At 38.9% G+C, this 23,787-nt stretch overlaps 1 protein-coding gene across 8 annotated transcripts in view; it reads right to left on the bottom strand.

The window, feature by feature from the left end:
- The window catches only part of CEP112 (centrosomal protein 112), a 173,201-nt gene that overhangs the window by 31,342 nt on the left and 118,072 nt on the right, over nucleotides 1-23,787 (bottom strand). For 6 of the 8 annotated variants that reach the window (XM_064467132.1, XM_064467135.1, XM_064467134.1 and 3 more), the window contains 2 exons: nucleotides 15,064-15,126; nucleotides 11,009-11,158 (listed from right to left, as the gene is read on the bottom strand). In XM_064467132.1, coding sequence (XP_064323202.1) covers nucleotides 11,009-11,158; nucleotides 15,064-15,126 — 213 coding nt within the window. The remainder of the gene's footprint in view (nucleotides 1-11,008; nucleotides 11,159-15,063; nucleotides 15,127-23,787) is intronic. The other 2 variants (XM_064467138.1, XM_064467139.1) reach the window with 1 other exon arrangement.

Below are 23,787 nucleotides of genomic sequence, written 5' to 3'. Positions count from 1 at the left end.
CCCCACACAGCAAGAGTTACTCCTTTGCAATGGTCCCACCTGTAGGAGAACAAACCCCAGCGCAAACCTAAGCTGTGACTTTACGGCAGATCTCAAAAAGGAAGTGAATGGGGCATTGCATGTTTGTCTTCTAAGGCCAACGTGGACAGGTTTGAAACCCATGATCTCATGCCATGCTAGGCCAGGAAAATGGCATATTCAGGGCAGAGGTTTCCAGCATTAAAATACTCGTGAGGTGATCCAATGTGACTCTATTCACCTGCCAACAGTCCTGGCAGAAAAATAAACAGGTTCTGGAGATGAGCTGCTGCTGGAGGCAAAGCAGGAACCATTAAAAGAGCTGCCCTGACCTGCGAGGTACTGGCCTTTTTGCTTTGAACTTCAGCAGATGTTAATGAGTTCTTCATAATTGGCAATCTGGGGTTTTCACTGAAGTGCCAAATGCAGGAGACATATTCAACATTAGAAATACAAATTTTGGGTCTCCTGGTTGCTTGGCCAAGCCAGCGAAGGCAGTTCCAACAGGTATCTTCACCACTACTGCAGATAACTGTGTTGAATCAGGGGTTAGATTCATACATGAATGTGCATCACCGCTGAAGGATTTGCTTTCATAATTGTTAACATATTGACTCAATTGAAGTTATTGACTTCAGTGCTGTGAAAGCTTGAACTAAAAATAAGCAGAGAAGGTTTTAATAACAGAAGAAGTTAAAAAGTGGTTGTGTCAGAGGAGCAAGGCTTTTGTTGTGCTTGACTAATCTCTGCTTTACTGCTCTTCCAGTCCTCGATTATCTGGCAGTTTCAAAGGGGACGTTGCCAAGAAGCTCATTTACAGTCCTAAATTTTATGCTGTAGGCAACACTTATTTCAGTTTCCTAAGAATAAATTTAATAGACGGACCCCTGAAGAAGAAAACAGGTGAACCCTTTTTGCTCTGTACAACAGCCTCCTCACTGGAGGACCTTGGGCTTTCTGAGGAGGCCAAAGATACAAAACTATCGATGCCTGCACAGAAGAGCTTAAGAGAAAGCTTCAGCCTTGAGGTTCCCTGTGAGCTTCAGCCTCAAGTCCCCAGCCGTCTTCATGCATGTTTTCAAGGATCAACAAATAAAACACTGAGTATAACATATCCTGTTCATCAGTGAAGAGAATCAACACAGTGTAGGTGGCACATGAAGCACCAATAAACCATTCCTAGGGAAGGCATCCCAAATTCCAGTGCAAGATTGAGTAGGCATATTAAGTGCAGAATCCATGTGCAAAATGCTCAGAGAATAATGTATATTTTCAATAAAACTTAGTTTTTCACCTTCTTGTATACACGTGTACTATATGAACACACAGAGGGAGTTTCCTTGAACTGCAAGGCAACAAGGCGAATTGGGCCTAACTGAAGATGTTTACAATACAAATTTCAATGGGAAAAGGAGCAAAGTACAACATACAGGAATAGAATTTTATTCTGTTTCTGGAGTCTAGTGCTATTTTGGCTGCCAATAGTACACAAAATTTCCACTGAAGGGCAAGTCAAACCAATTTCCCTCAGGATGGAGGCATCCGAAAACTTACTGAGGTTATTATATTAGTGCCTACGCATTCTTTAAGCAGATGAACTGCTTCATTTTGAATCCATGTCAAACCACAAGAACTGGCTGATAATAACATTCAATTAAAATGATCTTGTTCTTATAGAAAAAATTTGGCTAACAGCTACATCTCACATTTTCTTGCTGAGCACAATAAGACGATTGATGCTAGAAGGAAACAGGATAGGTTTATATCAAGGATCTGAAGGGTCAGGTTTGGTGACAGTGTTTGTAGGTTTAACCTCCTACAGAAATTTGTTAGATGAAAAAGCCACTTCTGCTGAGCATGAAACTGTGAGAAGTCAGAGCTAAAACTCACAAATATATAAGTTGTGCTAATTAGACAGATGTTTTGAAAAACCCAAACTTCACACTCGATGCATATTTGTATCTTTTGATGTTGTACTTGGTGCTGCTTCACACCACTCAGGGCTGACTGAGAAAAGCAGAAGCTGCTCCCCTGCTAGGCTGTCTGGGTGAGTTTGCCATCTGATCTACTGAATACACAGATAAAAGTTGCTGCATACTTTTTTCCTTTTCAAGTACAGTACTGAAACTTGGAAAGTTCCTTTATTCTCAACTCCACTGATGCAAGAAAGTGGCAGAAATATGGCAGCTTTAGCTTCTTTCCTTTAGTAGTTCTTTATAACTAATCCTTTAATGCTAAGGAGACAATAGGTATTTTCATTTTGTATGGAAAAAAACACTCTATTTAGAGAAAATGAAGGCAATGCCTTCTAAAAACTCTAAGAGTTCTACTGACCACCTGATTTTAATACCCTGACTTCAAATATTGGTAAATAGTTACCCTGTACAGGTATCAGATTCACCAGGTTCTCTTGTTACACTTAAGAAAAGCCCAACTATTATCAAAATGGTAAGTTTAGCAAAGATATTTCTACTTCAGTGTGATCTGCCATTCAAAAGTGTTTGCCAGTCATTTTTTAAAAAACACTCTGATATTTGATCTGCTTGAGATTCAGTTACATGTAAAGGTGGAGAGCCAGCAGAAAATTCTAAATGGAATCTGAAGATTTCTAAAGTCAACACAAATTTTGGCAAGAGCATTTTAATGCATAAAGCTGAAATCCTCGGTGACTCTCTCCTGCTGATATCCCTGGAGCAGCCAGCACCATAATTAGTAAAAAACCAAAAGCAACCTATATTAGAACATACAGTTTTGCAAAAAAATATTTACACAAATACTGGAAATTGTGTAGGCATGCTGGAATCAGCCAATGCAATCTGGTGCTACTTCGGCTCGTCCTGGGATCAGCCACACCATAAGAAAGATATCTGAGGGAAATACATGTTGATAAGTAGACCAGGTCTATATCCCCAAACCTCTATTTGCCAAACCCTGCAGTTGTGTTACTGTGCCAGGATTTAAAAATCTTTACTACAGAGTAATAAATGTTTGTGGACTACGGAAGGTTTGCTTTGAAGATGTCGTTTTCTCCAGCAATCTTTTGTTGGTTGAATATATAGTTCACACATATTGTGTTTCCACCTACACGGCTGGAGAAGCCCTGCAGTCAAGGCTGTTCCAGGAGCAGGGAAGGAGGCTGCGTTCCAGGAACTCACTGGAACTGGAACAAAGAACAGCCCTTGGAAAGTCTACACAGTCCTGTGCACAGACTGTTTTACAGATGCCCTGTGTTTGGAGTACATTAGACACTTGTTTTTATCTTTATCTTTTTTTTTTCCCCTCTCCAGTGAAGTCCCAGGCTTTTAAGCACAGGCTCTTCCTCCCAGGTAATCTGCCTCCTAACTACTGGGTATCCCCCCAGCTCTGTCTTTCTAAGCACCACTTTCTCCTCCACATAAAAGTCCCTGTGCTCTTTGGAGGATAAAACATCTTTGAAACGCAACAGAACACTGTAACCATCACAGCAGCCTTAAAAAAGCTGATTTTCATTTTCTTGTATCATAAACATTGCCTGCCTTTATTAGCTGTGTAGGCTTAAGTCAGTACTACTTAAGACTTACCAATGAAAGTGTTTTCTCTGTACCTTTCTAATCACCTAGGACCCCATTCAGTGTTATTACTCCTGTCTTGTCAGTTAAAAGCAGTGAATTTTATGGTTTGTTTTGAACTCCTTTCACTATTTTTCCAGTGCAAAATTAGTGTAGACCACCTCATTAAAAGAAACCGATAGCTTAGCTATATAAGACTTTATATTTTGTTATGCATTTATGGAATCTTTAATCCATAATTCGGAGACTGGTAGATGTAAGGTGGCATCCCTTCTAGGGCTAAAACAGAAGAAAAAGGGCTTCATGCAGCAAAGTGCCTTATGGAGGGAAAGCAAAATACTGAGGACAACAATGATAATGTAAGAAAAAGTAAAAATACAAACTTGTAAACCTGCTGGATAAAACTGGACTGCAGTTCGGAGGGCTAGGAAAGCACTAGTTCTAGTCTTTTATAAAACTTGTAAGTATGATTTTGCTGTTGGCCATGTTAAGTTCTTCAATGTGTTGAGACATGAAAAGTCAAGAAAAAATGCCAGAGTGCAAAGCTTGCTGCAGGAGAAAAAAGATGACTCAATTCTTTGTCTCACAAAGCATGTCAAAGATATTATAAAGTACTTACAGATGCTCAGCCACTCGCATTGCCTGACTGGCCAAACATCTGAAACCCTGTAATTTTGAAGAGAAGGTACTATGCTTCAGACAATGAAATAATTTCTGTGGCAACAGAAAAAGAGATATGATTATGAAAAGAAGACTTTTTAAAATCAGAGTTTCAGCTGTGATTAACAACTGTTTAACCTTAACACAAAAATAAGTCTATTTTTATTACCATTTATAATGACTGTGTCAATACAGCCTTCCAAAGAAAACCATGGAATGGGATCAAGAGACAGAGCATGAGCAACAGTCGATAAGCTCGGGGCTAACCCTCATTTCTCTAACAGACTGGATTTGGGTGAAACTAGCATTCATATAAACAAAGACTGTGAAAAACAGGTGCCTCAGAGTTTGGACCCCATGTAAAAGGGAAAGCAAAACCATAAAAGCCCTGCAGATTTCATTTACCTATCCTTTTGGAAGACATGATTTCCTCTGCTGATCAAACAGAATATAGGAAATTATGAGCAAGATAATGTTATTTGCCTGGTAAATTTTAATGACTGCTCTACAATGCTAAGGTACAAATGTTTGTGCCTTGTAATTCCCCGCTAATAAAAGACACTGCAGAGTTATTAGACTAAAGTCAGCGACAGAGAGATCCATGAAAAATGACTCCCTGTATTTAACATAAAGAGGGTCCCTTAAAAACCTTTATTTCACCATGCCAAATAGTTTACCATGATAATGCCTAGCCACAAAACCAATTAGATGGATTTGAGATCCCTCTGGCGAATTTTGTGACATACACATCTCTGAAGATCTTCAATGACTGACAGAATTTGGCATGTCTGTGGCCATCAAACCATCACAATCAGTAATCCACGTTCTGACCAGATGTCTTATAAGACATGAGTCAGTGTCAGCTTCACCAGTGAAATGCTGACCTCCTTTTTACAGGCACTGTTAGCTAAAATAAAACCAAACACCTTCAGCCAAGTTTAAATAAAAAAATACAATAAAGTATAAAAAAAGCTTATAAATAATGTGGATCTTATTAGCAAAAGTTCCTAACGCAGCTATTCAACAGTAGTCTAGATTGTAACGGCTAACCCGATTGCATCAATGCATGCTGGAGCGGAGAGCAAGTCAAGACTCACTTAACAAAATAATTGTCTTAAAATAATATGTCTTCACTTTACCCTAAGTTTTAGGGTTTCGTTTTTAGTTTACACTAAGCTTACAGGTTCTTTTTCCTAATTAATGTCCTCAGTGCTATCAGTTACACATGCCCGTAGTCTTCTGAACAACCAGTCATTAGAGTCTTTCTGCTGTAAACACAAAGAAAATGCTGAACATGTAAATTGCTCCCCTTTTATTTGCCACGGCTTGGAAACTTGTCAGCAGCCTTAACAAAAAGGTAAAGAACTAAACTGGCCCAGCTTTCTCAAAAGGGTCTGACGAGACTGCAATGTACTTGTTAGATGTGGTTTTAACACTGGGTGATCTCATTTCCAGAATCACTCTAAGGTTTTGTTACTGTTTGGATCCTGACACTGTTCTTGCAGAAGGGCCAATGCACCGACTGATGCACGGATCCGGAGCTCAGGAGTCCGGAGTTCATTTCCATCTTTGCCACAAACCTTGGACAAAGTCAAGGCTCTACCCTCCAGTGTCTCATTTGTAAGACAGGACCAAAAAGGCTTCTCCTCTGTACTCCAGAGCAGGTCAGTTTAGGTTGTAAGCTCTCTGATGCCTCTCCTCCCTTAATAAGCACTAATATGGACACCTAAAACACTGAGAGTTAGCTTTGCTTGGGACTTTTAAACCAACAAATTAGAATTACTTATTTCTTACTAAACCCAGCACCGGCTATTGCAGAGTACAGTGGTGGTATTCCAAAAGGTATTCTGAGGACAATAGACTAAATACTTCTGCAGGACTACAGTCACTCAGTTAATGTTCCCATAGCTCTGACGTGCGTTTTCTTTTAATACAAAATATTATTTGCAATTACAAGTGGAATTTGCTAATAAACACAGTTGATAATGACATATAACTACACGCAAAGTTAGCTTGTTCACAAAATTTTTAAAACCGCAGTTGTTCTGATACGCTGCGTTTTAGAGACATTTTTAAGTACCATCAGTATATTTTGACAACTACTTTTCCGGAAACAAAGGTATGAGGTGCTCTTAAAGAAATGTTCTGAATGCTTTAAAACATCCTGGGGTTTAAAATAATTTGTTTTACTTTTAGCAGGAGCCAAACACAGAAGGGAGGGGGATTATGCCAATCAGACAAGGAGGACACGCGGCCAGGCACGTGGCCCTGGCGCAGCAGGACACAGGCACACCGGAGGGCTGGGCGGCACATGGCTGCTCCAGCCACCAAGCCCAAGTGACCACGCGCTCTCTTTATGGGGCAATTTGCTGGCACGACATGCCTAAATAGAGCGATACCATTGTAAACCCAGCCGTGTGGAAACAGTATTCCAGAATAAAAAGAAACAGAGTACCCCACACAAGGACTGACTCAAGCATAACTACAGCAGAGTAAGTATCCCGTTATAGTTGCACTGAGAAACTTCACTGTGTTGGTAAAACCCTCAGTCCAACCTTTGCATAGAGGAAATTATCTTTTTGCTCCAAGATATGACAGCATCTAACAAATATATGATGCCGTTGAGAATAGTCAATGCCCACATAGGTCCAGCCAATTTAAAAGCAGAAGTTTTCTCCTTTGTTCCACTATGGCTATAAAATATACTTTTGATTTTTTTCCCTCTCAACATTTTTAAACATAACAAAGACAAACAACTGTTTCAAAATTTTCACATGAAGGGGAACATCATTATATGACATTCTTTCCTAGAAATCTTTTAAGTCTTTTTTATTAACAGAATTAATCTGATCATAAGCTGGCTGACACACAAAGTGTTGAAATATGTCATCTTCAAACCATGTTTTGCTAATGAAATTTTGGTGTTAATTCAGGGGATATAACAGAATCCTAGAATCTGTAATATGAGCCAAACAACAAATGTGGTTCCTCTGGCAAAAAAGCATCATTTTCTCCCTTTTTTGTTGTGGGTTTGTCACTGCATGCTATCCATCATCCATTTCTTTCCAGAATCTAGGTTTTTTTGATGTGGAGTCCCCACTTGGCCATCAACTTCTACATTAAAATGCTCTGAACATGTTTTGGAGTTCCAATGTTCCAATCCCAGGAACTGTTTTGCGCTTTCAATCCCATAATCCAAAAGGATTTCATAAAAAAAAAACCTAAGGCAGGGATTTAATAAATAAACTCAAGGTATCTCTACAATGCAATCAGCTTTATGTTAGCGCTGAGTCCAGCCAGTAACCACTGCCAAACGCAGCAGCGTTAGGTAAATGCTCTGACCATTTGACTGTATTGAGCCCTGCGTTGTTGTGGCTAGATTGCTATCGGGGTGCAAGAAAGCTAGCTTAAATTTAGCCTTAATAAGTTTACACTACACTTCAACGACCAACGCAGCTCCTGCACAGGAATTCTCAAGAGTTCAGCATCCAAACCCTTACTGGAAGGTGCCTTCCAAATCCCGGTCTAAAGCATCACATGGGTTAACAGACATGGCAATTTAAGCAGCTTTTCACAGCTTCTGCAGGGCATTAATATAATTGTGCTCTCAACTAATCCTATGGCCTAAACCAATGGTTCCTGATCTTTGAAGTGTAAGCCTGTTACAGGAGAGACATGGCACAGAGACCAGGTAAGCTTTGCTGGATTTGCCCCATGCCAGGCCAATTGCAGTGTCCTTGTACTCTGCTCCAAAGAATTCAAGTCCTGGTAAGTTCAAAGCAAAGATATCTACGCAGCTCTGAATGGCAAGCTGTGCTTTTGGGCTCACCCTCTGTGTCAACACCGTCGTAATCCCAGCAGGCTCAAACCCAACAGCAGCGAAAAGGCAGCGACAGGAGTCAGTTGTTCAACGCCTTGTCAGACCATGGCTTCTTAGGTCTTTGCTATTAGACATTGCAACTCGATGGCATCCAAACTGGTTATGTTATAACCCACAAGAAAGGAATGTGATGAGCCAAAATTTTATCCTGATTTTATGACTCCGACGGCTCAAACTTCGACTTGCCCTTAGGCCAGACAAGTCACTGTATGATACAGAATGCCAAGTACTTTAAGCATTTGTCCCAAATGGACCCAAACTGAGGCCATCTGAAGCCAACAAGGGTTGCTCAGATTGGGTTTTTAGCTTTTCAAAAGAAGCAAAATGTTCTTAGAAGTTTCATACATTCTTTTTCACTAAGGTTTAAGAGAATATAAAAAAATTATTAGGGAGATAGATACAATTGTGGAATAACAACAACTTAGAAATCTTTAGCTAGCAAAGACAGTCAGGAATTTTAATTAATATCAAAATCATGCATTATGGCATCCACATCTGGATATCACTTTACTGACTAAATCCAAAACTTCTCTGAGAGCCAGTCGGTTTCTGTAAAAATGTATTTCTCCCTTTGAAAGGAAATAATAATTGGAAGGTCTTACAGGAAGTCAACCCAATACCATATAAAGGAAATTGCAATCTGTTCCTCAATGTTAGTTTAAATCAATGTTATATTTAGCAAATGCCTGGTTTTTTACAATAGTCTTTTCAATAGTTTATATTATATTAAGTCTTCTCCGACGCTTATGCTATATTAAGAATAGCTTTGTCTTTAGAATGTTTCTTTAATCAGCCCTCAAGGTCTTCAGCTTGCCCTAGGTTAGATGTTCTGCCCCATCTCTAGGACATTTAGGATTCCACTTTCACCAAAACCGTTTTTTTTTTCCCAGGCTAATAAAAACCAAAGTATTTCTGCATATGCTCGTCTAGAAGTATGTGTGCTTCTTAAATATACTAAGTGATCAAATACTAAAAACACCTCTTTCTGTTTCCAGAAGCATACACAGCAGTTTACCTTCCTAAGAATTTTCTGTTTGAGTATCTGGCTTTCAGTATATTTCCATTAAATGAGTGGTTTCAAAGGAAGGTTTTTTTTAAAAAAGTACAGTATTAATGATACTAAACGAAGTCCAAGAACTCCAAGCATACCAGCTCTTGCAATTTCTTCCCCAAGTTGACCAAATCTTACAAAACATACTCACGGCACCAGTGCAAAAATCTCTTTGGGACACTGCTCAGAAACCCCGTGCAGAATCCCCCTTTGGTTTTTATGTATTTCATTACATTTTGAGGTAATAATGTCAAAATTAAGTTTATAAGAGCTGAACACAGATTTACACAGAGAAGAATTTCATACAACCTATCAACATTAGTGTTCAAGACTGTTGTTACCAACAGCTGAATTATTTCCACCGAATGTAATTTAGTTTAGGTGACTCCATAAATTCAACAGTAGCACTTGCACCACGTGCCAAGAAAAAAGCTGGTAAATGGTCTAAAATACGTATTTCAAATATATAACTGAAGAAGGTATAATGCACAATCAGTGCTGAATTACAGCATATTTCTGACTACATGGAAGACTATTCCACCGTCACAGGGATTCTCTATATCTAGATGGCCACTGGAAAAGTGGAGAACTACAAATAGCACATTTTCCTGACTGGCAAAAATCCACCTGTACCACAAAATAATGTGATTTAACTCTTTGCATTTCCCAGTGATGATAAAAGCTACCTCTAGTGATTCAGTTTGGACAACAGATTATAGGCAACACCTATGTGGTTATACCTTTGATGGAAGAGACTAAAGATCGATCAGAAAGAAAATTCTGTTCCTCAACACACACACACAGACAGACATTTTCCTTGAGGGGAAAAAAAAATCATTAAAGAAAAGGAACACTGCAGATGATGAGATAGCAATGTCAACCTAATTTCCTTATGCAAATCATTCAGATGTAGAGGACACTAGCTGTACCGTAACCAAACCTCAGATAGTTCCAACATGTAAAAACTCCCATGGTTTCTTTTTAGCACAAGAAGTTAGAAAAACTGTAGGAGTTCATTTTTTCATTAGTTTCTAGATTTAACAACCAAATTCTTTGTTTGGTAGTAGTAAATGTCTTTACAAAGGGAAAAAAAAAAGGTATTTCCTTCTTCTATACAACTTTTAATGAAGTGTTTTGGTTGTCAACCCTAGCAGACTACAGAGTTTCAAATATCCTCCCTTGCCCTTTACTACTCTGAAAGGAAAACAGTCTAAAAAATAATTCTATTTGCTTCTGCAGGTGGGATTCTTCGCAGCTGCTTTGAATCAGAGTGTCAAAGCAGCAAGGAACAGTCTAAACATTCAGAATATGCAGAAACCTAATGAAAAAAAGTTACAAGTAACAAATATTTTATTCCACTCATATTTAGCTGCGACTTTGTTTTCAGTGGAATCCAAGAACCTTCCTTCACTGTAGCCTTAAACATGAGAGGTGAGATTGCCTTGTGAAAACCAAGCTAAAGCTCGTGCCATCCTGCGGGCTCTGGGGTGGTGCAACTTGGCTCTCCTATTTTTCACCTTTTTTTCCCAAGCCCTGAAAGCACTCTATAAAGGTCTTGAAAATACGCTAAAATATCTGAGTCGATATTAAAAGAAAGAGAACAGGAAAGTTTCAAGAATTTGACTGAAGTGGATGGATTAGACTCGCCAAAACCAAATGTTTTATGCAGGCATATGATCAACTAGAGGAAACGGAGCCTGAGTCATCAGCTACATCAAAGTCAAGGTCCAGTGAATGGAATTAGTGAGCGCTGTGTGAACAGGAACGGTACCTGCATTCATCTGCCCACTGCAGAACTTTTAATTGCCCGCAAACAGCCAGTAGCATCAGTGACTAAAATCCCCAGATTACCTTGATTGCTCTGTCATTATCTGTAATCAGCTGCTGCTTCTTATCTTCAAACTTTTGTACAACTTCCTGGAGCTGCTGCTCTGCGGCAAGCTGCTGCCGGCTGTTCTCCTCTGTCAGAGAGGAAATGGTTGTCTTAAGTTCAGCTATGATCTAAAAAGAAAACAGCATGCTAAATCTCTCTTCAGTAAGAGGCATGTATTTTGCATGTTTTTATGCTCAGTTCAAGCACGGCATTGGCATACTCTGCTGTGCAAGCTAAATATTTTAAATTAACATATTACACACTAGCAAGCATGAAATTCCACACAGACAAAAAAGGAATATAGTAAGGCTGAGAATGACAAAAATTGCTGAACACAAAATATTTGGAAGGGTTTTCCACTATGACATTCCAAAATATTTACTCATGAGAACAAAGCACATCTGTGATCTTCAAAATAGAGCATGTTTCCAGTCTTCCACTGCACTGAAACCGGTACTTCCAATTTACATGGTGAAGGTGATGTTCATTTTTTAGAAGGATACTTTATAGCTTGATACTGCAGAAAAAAAACCCCACCCAAATTTACATACTGGACTGAAATTTAAACTTGACAGTGAGATTTCTGAGCTGCTGAAAGGAGCATATTCTGCCTAGCAATACAGGGGGGACCTGATCCAATGTCCAGGACCCTTCAACTAGACCTTTACGTGATTCAGTCATGATTTGTTGAAATGTATTTGTTTCACCTTTTTTATCACTGTGGAAAGTCATAACTAAAGCTGATCCTTCAGGCATATTTACAGAATTTTATGCTGACATGTAAGTCATCACCCAGCAAAGCACTTAAACATATGGGAGAGTCACTGACTTTAATGTATATATTCAAGCTTAAGGTTAAGCCGCTGAAGCAGCATAACATAGGCTAATTCTAAAAACACTTCAGCACACAGGCAGTTCAGGGAGAGACTACCAGAGTGCTCAGAGCTGTGTGTTTGCAAGGCCTCCTCATTGATAGAGAAACATTTAATTATACTAAGGCCATATTTATTATTTAGGGGAAAATGGTTTTTTTTAAGAACTACTAACACTTTTAGGACTAACATAATAAGAAATACTCTACAAATGAAAGTACTGGAATCGCTGGGGAAGGGGAAAAGGACTGATTAAAACTCAACTCTAAGTTTATTTATCTGGTTTACTACCAGAAAACCCCAGAAAGTAACAAAGATTATGAGTAAAACCCTACATGGATATTTCTGCATTTCTTTTCTAAAAACAAATACGTATTAAAAAAAAGATAATACACCAATCACTAGGAAGGCTATTTGCTCTTAATGAGATCAATCGGCCAAAGTTCAGAGATTATCTAGATAGGTGTACCACTTTAGGCAGAATTAAGCAGTATCACCGGGTTTGCAAATTAGATCGTCATTTAGATGACACACAAGTTGCACGAATTTGGCTTTGCTAGGTGTTTAACGCATGCAGTGAGAAAGCAGGAGAAAGCCACGGATCCTCTAAATTACTAAGATAACAACTTGAAGCCGTGCAAACCTATACCACTGTGTGTATGTTCCATTTTGTCACTTTTGAAAAAGAAAACGAAATAACAAACCCTTTAATATAACACAAAAGTGAAATTTAAAGCTTTTACTGGGCTGGGACCCTGGACTAGCATAGGAGTTCTGAAATGCATGCACAGAAATTTCAGCATGAACTGATGGAGAAAGATCTGCTTTGTGCAGTACTTTTCAGCGAAAAAAAAAATCTGTTTACTTTGTATAAACTTCAGAGGAAATTTCTTGAAATATCTTCTCTGTGTGGGTGTTAAAAGCGAATGTTCCAAGAGGCCACAGAGAGTAAGATTAGACAGATGTTGTCAGCAACATGACCACAAAAAAAGTTGCAATTGACCTATTATTAATAGCGAGCTACAAAAAAAACCTATGTTCATGTAACTTTAGGGATTTGATTCAAACCCACAAAAGTAAAGAAATTCAGACATCAGGGTGAAACTCCGTCATTGTGCCAAATAGCCCTGACATATGATGTATGTGTTGTGTCTGCCACAGAGAGCACAGAGGAATGCCAGTTCTGGCCATTGGGCCCATCTCTCCCCAATAAAGAGAACAGTGTATGAGCTACAGCAACGTAGCTCGCTTAAACAAAACCATGTCTCAAAATTTTTCCATTTTGAGACTATTCTGCAGGCCAATAAATTTCAGTCTGACAAAATTTATTATGACATTTAGGTTAAATAGTTATTACTTCACACTACACTACCTAGATGTTCCCACTGTAACAACTAAAGCAATTTCCCTCACCTCTTGTTTAAAAATTGAGATGCTTAAATTATGTCACCTGTCTTTAATGAACGGACCAAGACCCTTCTTGTTCTGACAGTAAACTATGTCTGGCATAGAGAGGCTGACTTTTGCTTACCCTCAACAGGCATGACAACAGCATAAAAATGACAATGCCAAAAGGTGTCAGAGTTAGCAAGGAAAAGGATCTCTTCCTCAAGGTCTGGCATGCATTAAATGTTACTTTTTCAGCTTTATCAATTTTCTGCTATTCAGGTTCAAATGGCAAGATAAAAAACTAGGGTTTTTTTGTTGTTGTTTCCTTCTTTCTTTCTAAATAAGGCTCTCAACAAATGACTAAAAAGGCATTCAGGAGAGCATTCTCTCTGATTTATGACAGAACCATGGAACTGCTGAGGGTGGGAGGGACCAGCTCGAAGCAGTGTCACCCAGACCTGGTTGCTCAGGATCATGCCCAGTCAGGTTTTGAGTATCTCCAAGGATGGAGACCCCACAACGTCTCTGTATGCAAGTAAATGTGCAGAAAAATACACATTAGGTTTTGAAATATAATGTAAAAATGTATTTACTAATGATTCTCATACATGCAGTCTCAAAAATGTAGTGTGAAAAAGTGATAGTCCAATAAAGTTCACTGAAAGAAGTAAAGCCAAACTTCTGGACAAGAGAATAAGACTCAAGGGTAGCTGAAAAGCTGAAATCAGGACTTGAAAAATATTTTAAAGTGTTTGTAAAACAGTAAAGTTTGCAGATTTTTGTCATTCTCATGGATCATCTCTGCCTGGTTTGAGGCTTCTAAACCATTATTTGTAGTGTTTTTATTGATTTTAAAAGAGTATTATTAGACTTATTACTATTGCTGAAAACACACTTTGCAAGTAAAAGGCAGCATATTGCGGTGGTTGGGAGGAATAAGAAGGATGACACCTCCACATAAATCCGTGTGACAATTTTCTTATTATTAAAAGCTTAACTTCTGGTTGCATCTCAATCATTTTTTACACTTTGGTACCACCTGTCAATCAGACTGAAAGCTGAAATATTTAAAAATCATCCTGTCTTGTCACCTTTAAGCATATATGTAAATTCAACACACATTTTCATCTTCCATGTTCAAAAGACTACTCTGAGGAACAAAAACTCAAGTCAAAACCAGTTTGCTTTCAGGACACTGACGTTCTTCAGAGTGTTATTTTGGGCAAAAAATGCTGAACTGGTTAGGAGGAGTGACAAACATCAAGGTGGCACAATTGGGACTGCTGCCCTGCCACCGGCTGCGCGGGCAAACACCGCCTTGTGACACACAATGCAAGCCCCAGTTGTGCAACTGTTCCTGACTTTATGAGATGTGGTCACTGGTGGGACACCTTGCCTTCCTTTCCTTTCCATTTCCTCTCCTGAGGACCCAAGAGGAGCAAGTAAACATAGAAACATAGAATGGTTTGGGTTGGAACAGACCTTTAAAGATCATCTATTTCCAACCTCCATGCTGTGGGCAGGGACATAAGTAGATGCATAAGATGAAATGTAGAACTCAAAAAAACCCACCCATGTTTTCTAGTCAGCTTAATGGTCTGTTTTTTAAAGGTTAAAATCTGCAAGAAAGACATTTGATGTTTGATTTGGGAAACGGTTATGGCTTCTCTTGATCATCAAGACCTACACTTACAAGCAGAAGCAATTACACTTTTCATCAAGTTTCCAAATCAAATGGATTCACGTGAGGTTCCCATCTTCTCGCTACCTACCTGCGAGGATTTAGCCAGCTTCTGACTGTACTCTTTCTCAGTCTGCCTCAGCCGGCTGTTTGCCTGAAATACACACAAAAGACAACCAGATTAGCTCAGATGAAGAACGTGTACAGACACTTTGCCACCGACCCCTCCGCTTGGCACCTCATCCACATGCCTATCGCTGAGCGGCTGGGACCCGCGCCAACTCCAACGCCCTTTTGTGGCAGCCAAAAAACCGCAAGGGCTTGCCTTTGATCTTGGGCCAACTATTCATCACTTAAAAGAGGGGAGAAATTGTACCTCTGCTGCCAATTATTAGAAAAACATAAAGACTTCTGCGGATTAAAGAAAAAAAAGAGCGAGAGTGTGTGTGTGTGGCAGGGGGAGAGAGGCAACACACACATGAGTTTATCGGGGTGACTTTGTTTCTAAATGGAGGGAAAGGGAAAGGAGAAAGTCCCAGGCACAGGCTGCAAGGATACAGCGCGACATGGAGGACACGACTTCGTGTCTCAGCTTGGTGTCTGCAACTGCCTCTGTCCCATTGCACGTCCCTTCTTTTTTAAAGGTGGTGATTACACTGAAAATCAACCCAACGTGCAGCTGAACCAGCTGGGAGCTCTTGGACATGCAGCTCTTTCCTTCTCCTAGCATTTTTTTTTGCACAACTCAAAGATAAAGAATAAAACAAACCGAAAACAAGGCTGCTTTGTCATATTGGAATCCAATAAGCAAATATTTCTGTAATTCTGGGGAAAAATAGCTCTTACGGTTTTTTCCTCAAATAATTTAATTTCAGACAATTCAATAACAGCTAAAAAATAAATTAGATTAAATTTCAGGACACAATTCTGATTTGTATTTTTCTTGCCAAGTGCCACAGTATTACATCGATAGACCGCCCTCAAAACGCTGTCCTCACATGAACTGCTAAGCGCTGTTGTGTTCTTGGCTCCAAAATTTGAGGACAGGTGTCTAAGAAAAATATTTTCTTAGGGGGACAGAATATCATGAAGCTGAGTTCTGAAGCAAATTTAAGCTGATTAAGTTTTCAAAATCTATCTGACCTCGCATTCAAATCTTTGATCTGTCATCCTTAGTTTTATGGCACAGCATCCAGCTCCTTCCACCCAGCTGCCTGTGTGCCAGCGCCTGTTTTGGGGGCCACAGAAGCTGTGGGGGCCCCCTGAATCCTCTGAACCCTGCTTGGATCCAGTTGCAAGACTGAAACTCCAGTTCTGCAAACACCAGGGATTTCACTCAAGCAAATAGTCTTATTGATTTTACTGGACTATAAATTTAGGGGCTTAAAGTTGCAGACAGTGTTTGCGAATCACCGCCAAGCATGACAGGGCTCGAATCCTCCTGTACAATCCAGGCAGTTATGTATGGTGCAGCTTAATATATTACAGCCAGTTAAAAATAATCTTAACGTTTACATGATACTGCAATTTAAGATCTTAAATCCCTTCAAATTCCAAAATTATGAAACATATGGAGGTCTCTGTATTTCATCTGTTTGTTGGTACTAAGAAACCTACCCAAAAAGTTAAACAAAACCGATTATCAAATCTGAGCGTAATGTTTGAGAACACGTTCTGGTTCTTTTTTGTTATAAATAAAGATAATGGCACTACATATTGGTTTCAAATATCATATACAAGAATTCTGGAGCACCGGATAAATTAAGTTCCACTTCTTCTACATTTATCATTTAAAGTGTGCCACAAACACCGTAAGGGCATATTGTGGGGCTGCATTAATGAAGAGGGAGCAGTAACACAGAAGCAGTCGTGCCAGACAGCTCTGTGCATGCTACATTTCTCTTTGTACTCAGGCTGACCCATGTTAACACTCTTTCCACTGCACTATCATCTAGTTCAGATTACGTTTTACCACCATTGCATATCATAAAGTGACTGAAACTGCGAGTTTATCTTTAGGGAAAAAAGTAAAAAATAAGTTACAGGAATAGTATAAATTACTGTTGCTCCCAGAAAGGGAGAGACACTAGTCAGCAAGGCACTGCAAAGAAGATCACATTACAGCTGCTCTCACTCAACTTGCCTGGGGTAAAAGTCTTCATCTTTCATAGAAGCAGCTTTATAACCTCCTGAACCCATTGAATAAATCCCAATAAATAATTTTTTAAAACACCCATAACTTTCATAAACAAATTAGAGCACTGAGTGGAACCAGGATGACCTCTGATAGATGTGACAGTGGCAAGCCAGAAGATAGATATGCGAAATTCCAGTGTTTTATTCCTGAGGGCAAAGAAAGTATATCCTACCAGTTTATTTAAAGGAAATTACAACATTGTGTTTTATAATGGCTTTAACAAATTCCAATTAGCAAAATATTTATAAGTTGTCTCCCAGTCATCAACAAACCACAGATTCTTGCATTTACTTGCAATCCCAAACATCCTTATTTGAAGGGGTCTGATTTTCAGAAGCACTGAGCTACCAAAACTTCCACTGGAGATGGCAAAACCACATTTAGACTGGCTCTAGCTGTCTAGAACTGGCTGTCTAGACCCTGTGGCACTAAAAACCATGGACACCTGCTGAATTCAGCTTTTCTCTCTGCATCTGTAACACCGTACAGGTCTCACATCACCACAAACTGCACAGGGAGCACCAGCGAAGCTCTACAGAAGGCAGTTTCTACAAGTTATATCACACTGGTCAGCTGAAAATATCTAACTCATGGTGATGCACAGGAACACTTTTTTCCCTTATCTTCTTTTACTGCTGAAATATGAAAATGTTCCCTTTTTAAAACCTGCGACTAAACCAATTCAATAGTGACTTGACTTAACAGTCGTGCCTATAGGCTGTTGCTTTGCAGCCTAGGGAGGCATAAACCTACCCCCCTGGGGCACGGGTAGCACTGCCACACCAAAAAAAGCGCATCTTTTTTTGTTTTTTAAGAAATAGCTTAGTGCAAAGTGACTACACATAGCTGTGTACACTGAACATCGCGAAAGATTTATGTTACATTTATCTTGACTAAACGAGAAGGTTAAAAATGGCACCGTGTACACCAGCAGCATTTTCCTGGGCTGCTCCTTCTCTAACAGGCTCATGCACTATATGAAGCATAAGCTGCTTCTGTATTATTTTAAGGGCATTCCCTCACTTTCAGGTTACATGCTATTTCAGAAACATAATGAATAAGAATCCAACTGGAAGGTGAACATTTGGAGGGTCAGCCAGTATTCATTAAAGTCTAACTCTTTTTATAGCAATGGGCAGCACTGCAAATATAGTTAATGGTCTTCCGTGTGCGAGAGGTAGCTGTTGAAATTCACACTTGGCAAAAACTTGTCAGAAATATCAATTGTAATATCCATTTTTATAACAAAAAGGCTTAAATTGGATAAGCCATAGAGGAATCCCACTGATTCAAAAATTAACTTCTGTTTAGTTTCACACAGTTAATACATATTTTAGCTAAAATTATCTGATTATGACAATTTCACATGCAGTTATTTTATATTACAGAGTGAAGACTTTTGCATTAAAAAGATTATATCCTTGTTACAGTTAATTGGTTTTAAAAACCAACTATAATTCTATAACAAGCCTTAAAGCATCATATTGTGATTGCTGAGCAAAACTGCACCGACTTCAACAAAACATCTCACGTAAAAATTAAAAATGGTATTAGCACTACAGATGTGGTATCTGAGTTAATGGATGCTATTCTAACACAGCATGATTTTCATTTTTTCCTTTCATGAAACAGAACAGCATTACTAAGAATAAAAGAGCAAAGGCTCTACGATGGGACCACACCACAAAGCATACCGTGCCCTACCCTCATTACAGTCTTTACATGCTCTTTTTAAGGTACAAGACGTATTAGAGGAGACTTTTAGTTCTAGTTCCACTCGACGGAACACATGCACTGAACAGCCCCAGGGGCTGCTCGCTGCATGGCCGCCTCTCCAGCTGCACTACGGGGTTGGCAGGTACATGGACAACTTCATCTTGCATCAACATCCATGAAGGCGTTTAGGATGTCTTGAACGTTTATCAAAAATGCAGCTGCTAAGAATTTTTTGAACAGTATAAATATGTGCACAGGGACATGGTTTAGTGGTGGACTCGGCAGCATTAAGTTTACAGTTGGACTCAATGACCTTAAAAGTCTCTTCCAACCTAAACGATTCTATGGTTCTATATCTTCCAGCTTTGGAATGGTGACTTTTGTATGGAAAGTTAGATTTCAGTTATGCTACAAAATTAATATAAAAACTAACTCCTGCAACCCAAGTATGGCTAGATCTGCAGGAGTTAAGGATGCATAGTGAAATCCTGTTCATCTATACACGAATTACAGTTTTGCGAGTGATTCAGTAGTGTTTGATTTCAATCTCCCCAAAACATAAACAAACAACAAAACCCCCACAAATATAACCCTGATAAACTAGAGGGTTATATATACACACCCATATTCACTAACAGAAAAGCAGATTTAAGAAAACTGTACTAGCTATGAAATATCTATTTTTCAAAATGCCTGCAACTAGCTAAATGATGGCCATACATAAGCTGATGCTCCATAATTAGTTAGATAAAAGTGTAAGCAAACTAAAAAAAAAAAAAAAAAGGAAGGAAAAAAAAAATCAAAGGGTGGGGGAAGGAGAAGAAAGAAAACTTGCTCCAGGGAAGAAGCAACTGTTCTCTGATGTGCAGCAAAGAATTTAACATCAAAGAACTAATGTAAATGGGGCCCATTTACCTTAAAAAACAACACACCACTCCACATTCTGGAATATTTCTATTTAAGTTTGACAGCATTATGCTTTGTACCAAAATTCAAGATTGTGTAATTTGACAGATGTCAAAAGAAAGTGACCTTCAGAATGGCTAAACGTAGCAATTTTTGTTAGTAAGTGTGTTAAAACACTCTGTCCAGTATCTGTTTAAACTTTGGAGATTAGCAGATCACCTTTTAAGTTCATCGGACTGTGCACGAAACTTTCATTTGCACCTCAAAGCCTGAAACATATTTTCCTTATGTGCCTCTAACACTGACAGCGAGTGACTTCCTACACCAATAGTCTTGTTCTTTCTACTGCTCTCCCCACCAATCAGATAACAAATGGAAAGCTGAACCTCTGCATAACAGTGAAAATAGCATACCAGTTCAAATATGTAATTTGAGCCACCCAAAAGACCATTAAAAATAGTTCAATATCCAAAATGATGTTAACAGAATAATTAGTCAAGTACCAAATGACTTCAAGGGGTTTGAAAATGAATGATAGAAATCCCAATCTGTCATACCCACAAATCCTATTAATATTCTATTTTACATTCCACTTTTGTAGGTCTATAAATCTTTTTTTTTATTTAAACATACATCTTTAGGAGAAAAAGCCCCTCTCATTCATGTGCTAAGTACTTTTCATTGGGAAAAACACCAGAAATGAATAGAAATGAATTTGACACAACCTGCATGGAGAATTGCCTTTCTGCCGTATATTGCAATTCTGTCCTTAATGGGGGCCTACTGAAAAACTACTTGTGCAATTTGTGCCTCAGGAAAACTCTGGTTTCCAGTCTTTTCATTTAACCTAACAGTGTATTTCTAATCATTCTGAAATTATGTAGAGAAATTAAATACAGACATTTAACTTTCAAAAATTCTCCTATGAGACCCCAACTGCATGGTGTCTGATGCCAAAGCTACACTACGTACACTAGTACATAATTACTAGCTTCATCTAAATGGATTTACTGAGCATCTAAATATTTCCTAGCTTCACCAATACCGATTTCTATTCAGTGTTGCAGTGAGCCAGGCACCTTATTTAAAACCAACTGCATGATTTGGCCTAACGTACAAGCCTTGTATACAACACACAGTTTTAAAACCAGATTAAGAGCCTAGGTTTGCCACATGAAACTGTTCAATACCTTAAAGATACTTTATACAAGAGAGTGCTGATACATGTATCAGGCACGTAAAAGGACAGGCAGCGAATTATAGTTTAATCTGACGATGTACTGCAACATTTTGCCAAAACAGCTCGGAGGCGGGTGGCGCTCACACCATGGCACGATTCCTTCTTTTGCTCAACATCCAAATAAGATGAACTGAGTAAACCTGGTGAAGCTGTTGAGACTGCAGCACTCTGCACACTCGGGTGCTGAAGCCCAGCTTTCCCACAGCTACATGCCTAAACCTGGGGCAGCACAAATACATGCCTGGATTACAATTTTTAATATTTCCTGGGTTTCTTCTGTCCAACCAAATTAAGACGGTTATTTAAAGTGGGTTTAAGACATTCTATCAAAAGTGGTGGCATTTTCTTTTTCAGAGCCTTAACAAATAAAACATGCATTCAATGGGAATTATTTGAGCTTTTACAAGCTGCCTTTATTCATCAGCCATACTGGGCACCTCTGCTACACAAGCACCTCACTTGCTCACGTGCCCTCTGTCTCTCTCCCCGCTCTAGTATAAAGAGTTTACAGAATAGCTTGTATCACTCAGGCCCAGATGGTTTTGGTACCCGAACAGCTGACACCCAGTCAAGTCACGGAGCAACAGGCTGCTAAACATCTTTGAAGATGCAAGTCAAAGCTAATGTTTCCCCTACAAATAGCAGGCAACGGTACCAAGACGTGACACTGATCCATGATTTGACTCAGTTAAAGGCTACTTAATGTAAGCGTTACAATACACGATTCCTCCAGAAATTGGAGATTTCTGAGACCCATCCACTTTATCATTGTATCTCAGCTAAGTTTACACACCTTGAGTTTTGCCAAGTAGAGACTATAAGGCTCCTGAAAGGATTATAAAGGGATAAGAATGTGATTTTCATTTTTTAGATTTTCCATTGCTGTTATAAGTTGAATTTTGTGGCAATAACAAACAAGTGTTAAGAAGACAATGACTAGAAAAAAATCCTGTGTATGTATCATTCTGAGAGAAAATTTTTTTTATTGAATAGAAGGAAAACTGGAAACAAAAGGACAGACTCGGTATTACTAAGTTAATTCGATATTACTAAGTTACATCATTAGATGAGAGCCCAACAAAAGTTAAGCTCCTACAGCTGGGAAGACAAACATTCAAAATACGACAAAATCCCCTAACAAATCTATGATCTGAAGCAATCGGTGTTCCTTAGCAAGATTACGCTGGATTACTTTTTGTAGTTTTAAATACAACAAAGCTTCCCAAAAAGAACGACAACTTCACGGAGCCAGAAAGCATTACTGTACCCATGACTAACTATGCGCAAGTCCAGCAAAGTACCAATTAAAAAGAGAATGGAATATATTGCTCAATCACAAAAGCAATTAAAAACATAAATAAGACATTGCGAGACTCTTAACGTTCCCAATGTTTAATTATTTATCCGTTCTCCGTCCTGCAGCTATAGGTCAGAATTAGCTCCTCTGAACTAAATAGAGAAGAACTCTTTTGGGGATTTGTACCTTATTCATTTTCAAGCAAACACCCGAATTCATTTCAAATTCACACAAGAACTGCAACAGTTTCACCTAAATCAGATTTTCTACAAGTTAAACACCCCTCCTACACTCAGATGTGATTGTGAAACTACTTTGATCTCTGTTCCCAAATTTATTGCTCTGTGTAATCCATGACAAAATATAATGTGATTTACTGTATCTCTATATGACAGCCCAGCAGCTGACAGAACTTAATAATTCAGCATAAGAAAAAAAAAACCTCCTGGCACCAAAATATACAAATCATAATTGAGGTACTTTAGTATCACATTACAATGAAGCATATACAGACTGATCATAAGAACTTCAAAACAATTAGAATTCTTTCTCACCCATTTAATGAAGGTGGGTTTTACTCCATGACATGTTCTGCAGCTGTAAGCAAGTCGTTTTGGAACACTTTTGTTTCTTCACATTAAAGACTCTGAAGGACTAACAACATCGTTTTACCCCTTCCCTATTTCCCAAACACTCCTTCCCCTCCAAAAAGGAAAAAAAAAAAAAAAAGCCACCTGCAGCTTTTCTTTATTATAGAAATATGAAGAAAGAGCAAATCAGTGTAAACAATGTCTTCAAATTGTGCCAGAATTTCAATATGCAATAAAGATGTTTTATATTAGTTTGGTCTTGATAACTGCGCATTTTCTCTAAAATAAAGCTACAGTGAAAAAATTAAACATCCAAATACTGACCTAAGCAGGGATGTGATGGACACATTCCGTGGGGCACTCCAGAAACGTTCAAGAAAAATAAAAACGCAGAGTGCATGGCATGGGATGCAGGAGGAATTTCCACTTAGTATTTACTAATCCCAGGTAACAAACAGCTGTTACTGTTGTAACCATGAACCGGTCCCAGTGAAATCAGCAGTGATCGCTGCAGGTACCGGGATCCAGGAACAGGGCACCGGTTGTAGGAGCCGCCCTCTCACCCTGCCTAGGCACCCAGGCGAGAGGGCGTTCATTCAATAATTCTGAAAGAATCTAAGAATGAACTGGCCGAGCTGTTTAAAAAAAAAAAAAAGTAATCTCCCATTACAATCGGCTCCCATACCGGAAAATAGCCAGTGTTTTTCCTAATGTTATAATGTCCCCCGGGATGTAAAGATAAGTCAAATTGGTAAATTAGAGAAAACTGTACGTATGTGAATCAGCCTTCTCCAGGACACATAGGATTGTGGAAAAAGGAGAGAATGAAGTAATGATTCAATTAGGCTTTAAAAAATATTTAATACAGT

The sequence above is a fragment of the Phalacrocorax carbo genome, chromosome 16 (genome assembly GCF_963921805.1).
Source record: "Phalacrocorax carbo chromosome 16, bPhaCar2.1, whole genome shotgun sequence".
NCBI lineage: Eukaryota > Metazoa > Chordata > Aves > Suliformes > Phalacrocoracidae > Phalacrocorax > Phalacrocorax carbo.
Note: the sequence above shows the minus strand (reverse complement) of the source record. Positions and strands in the feature narration are given on the sequence as shown.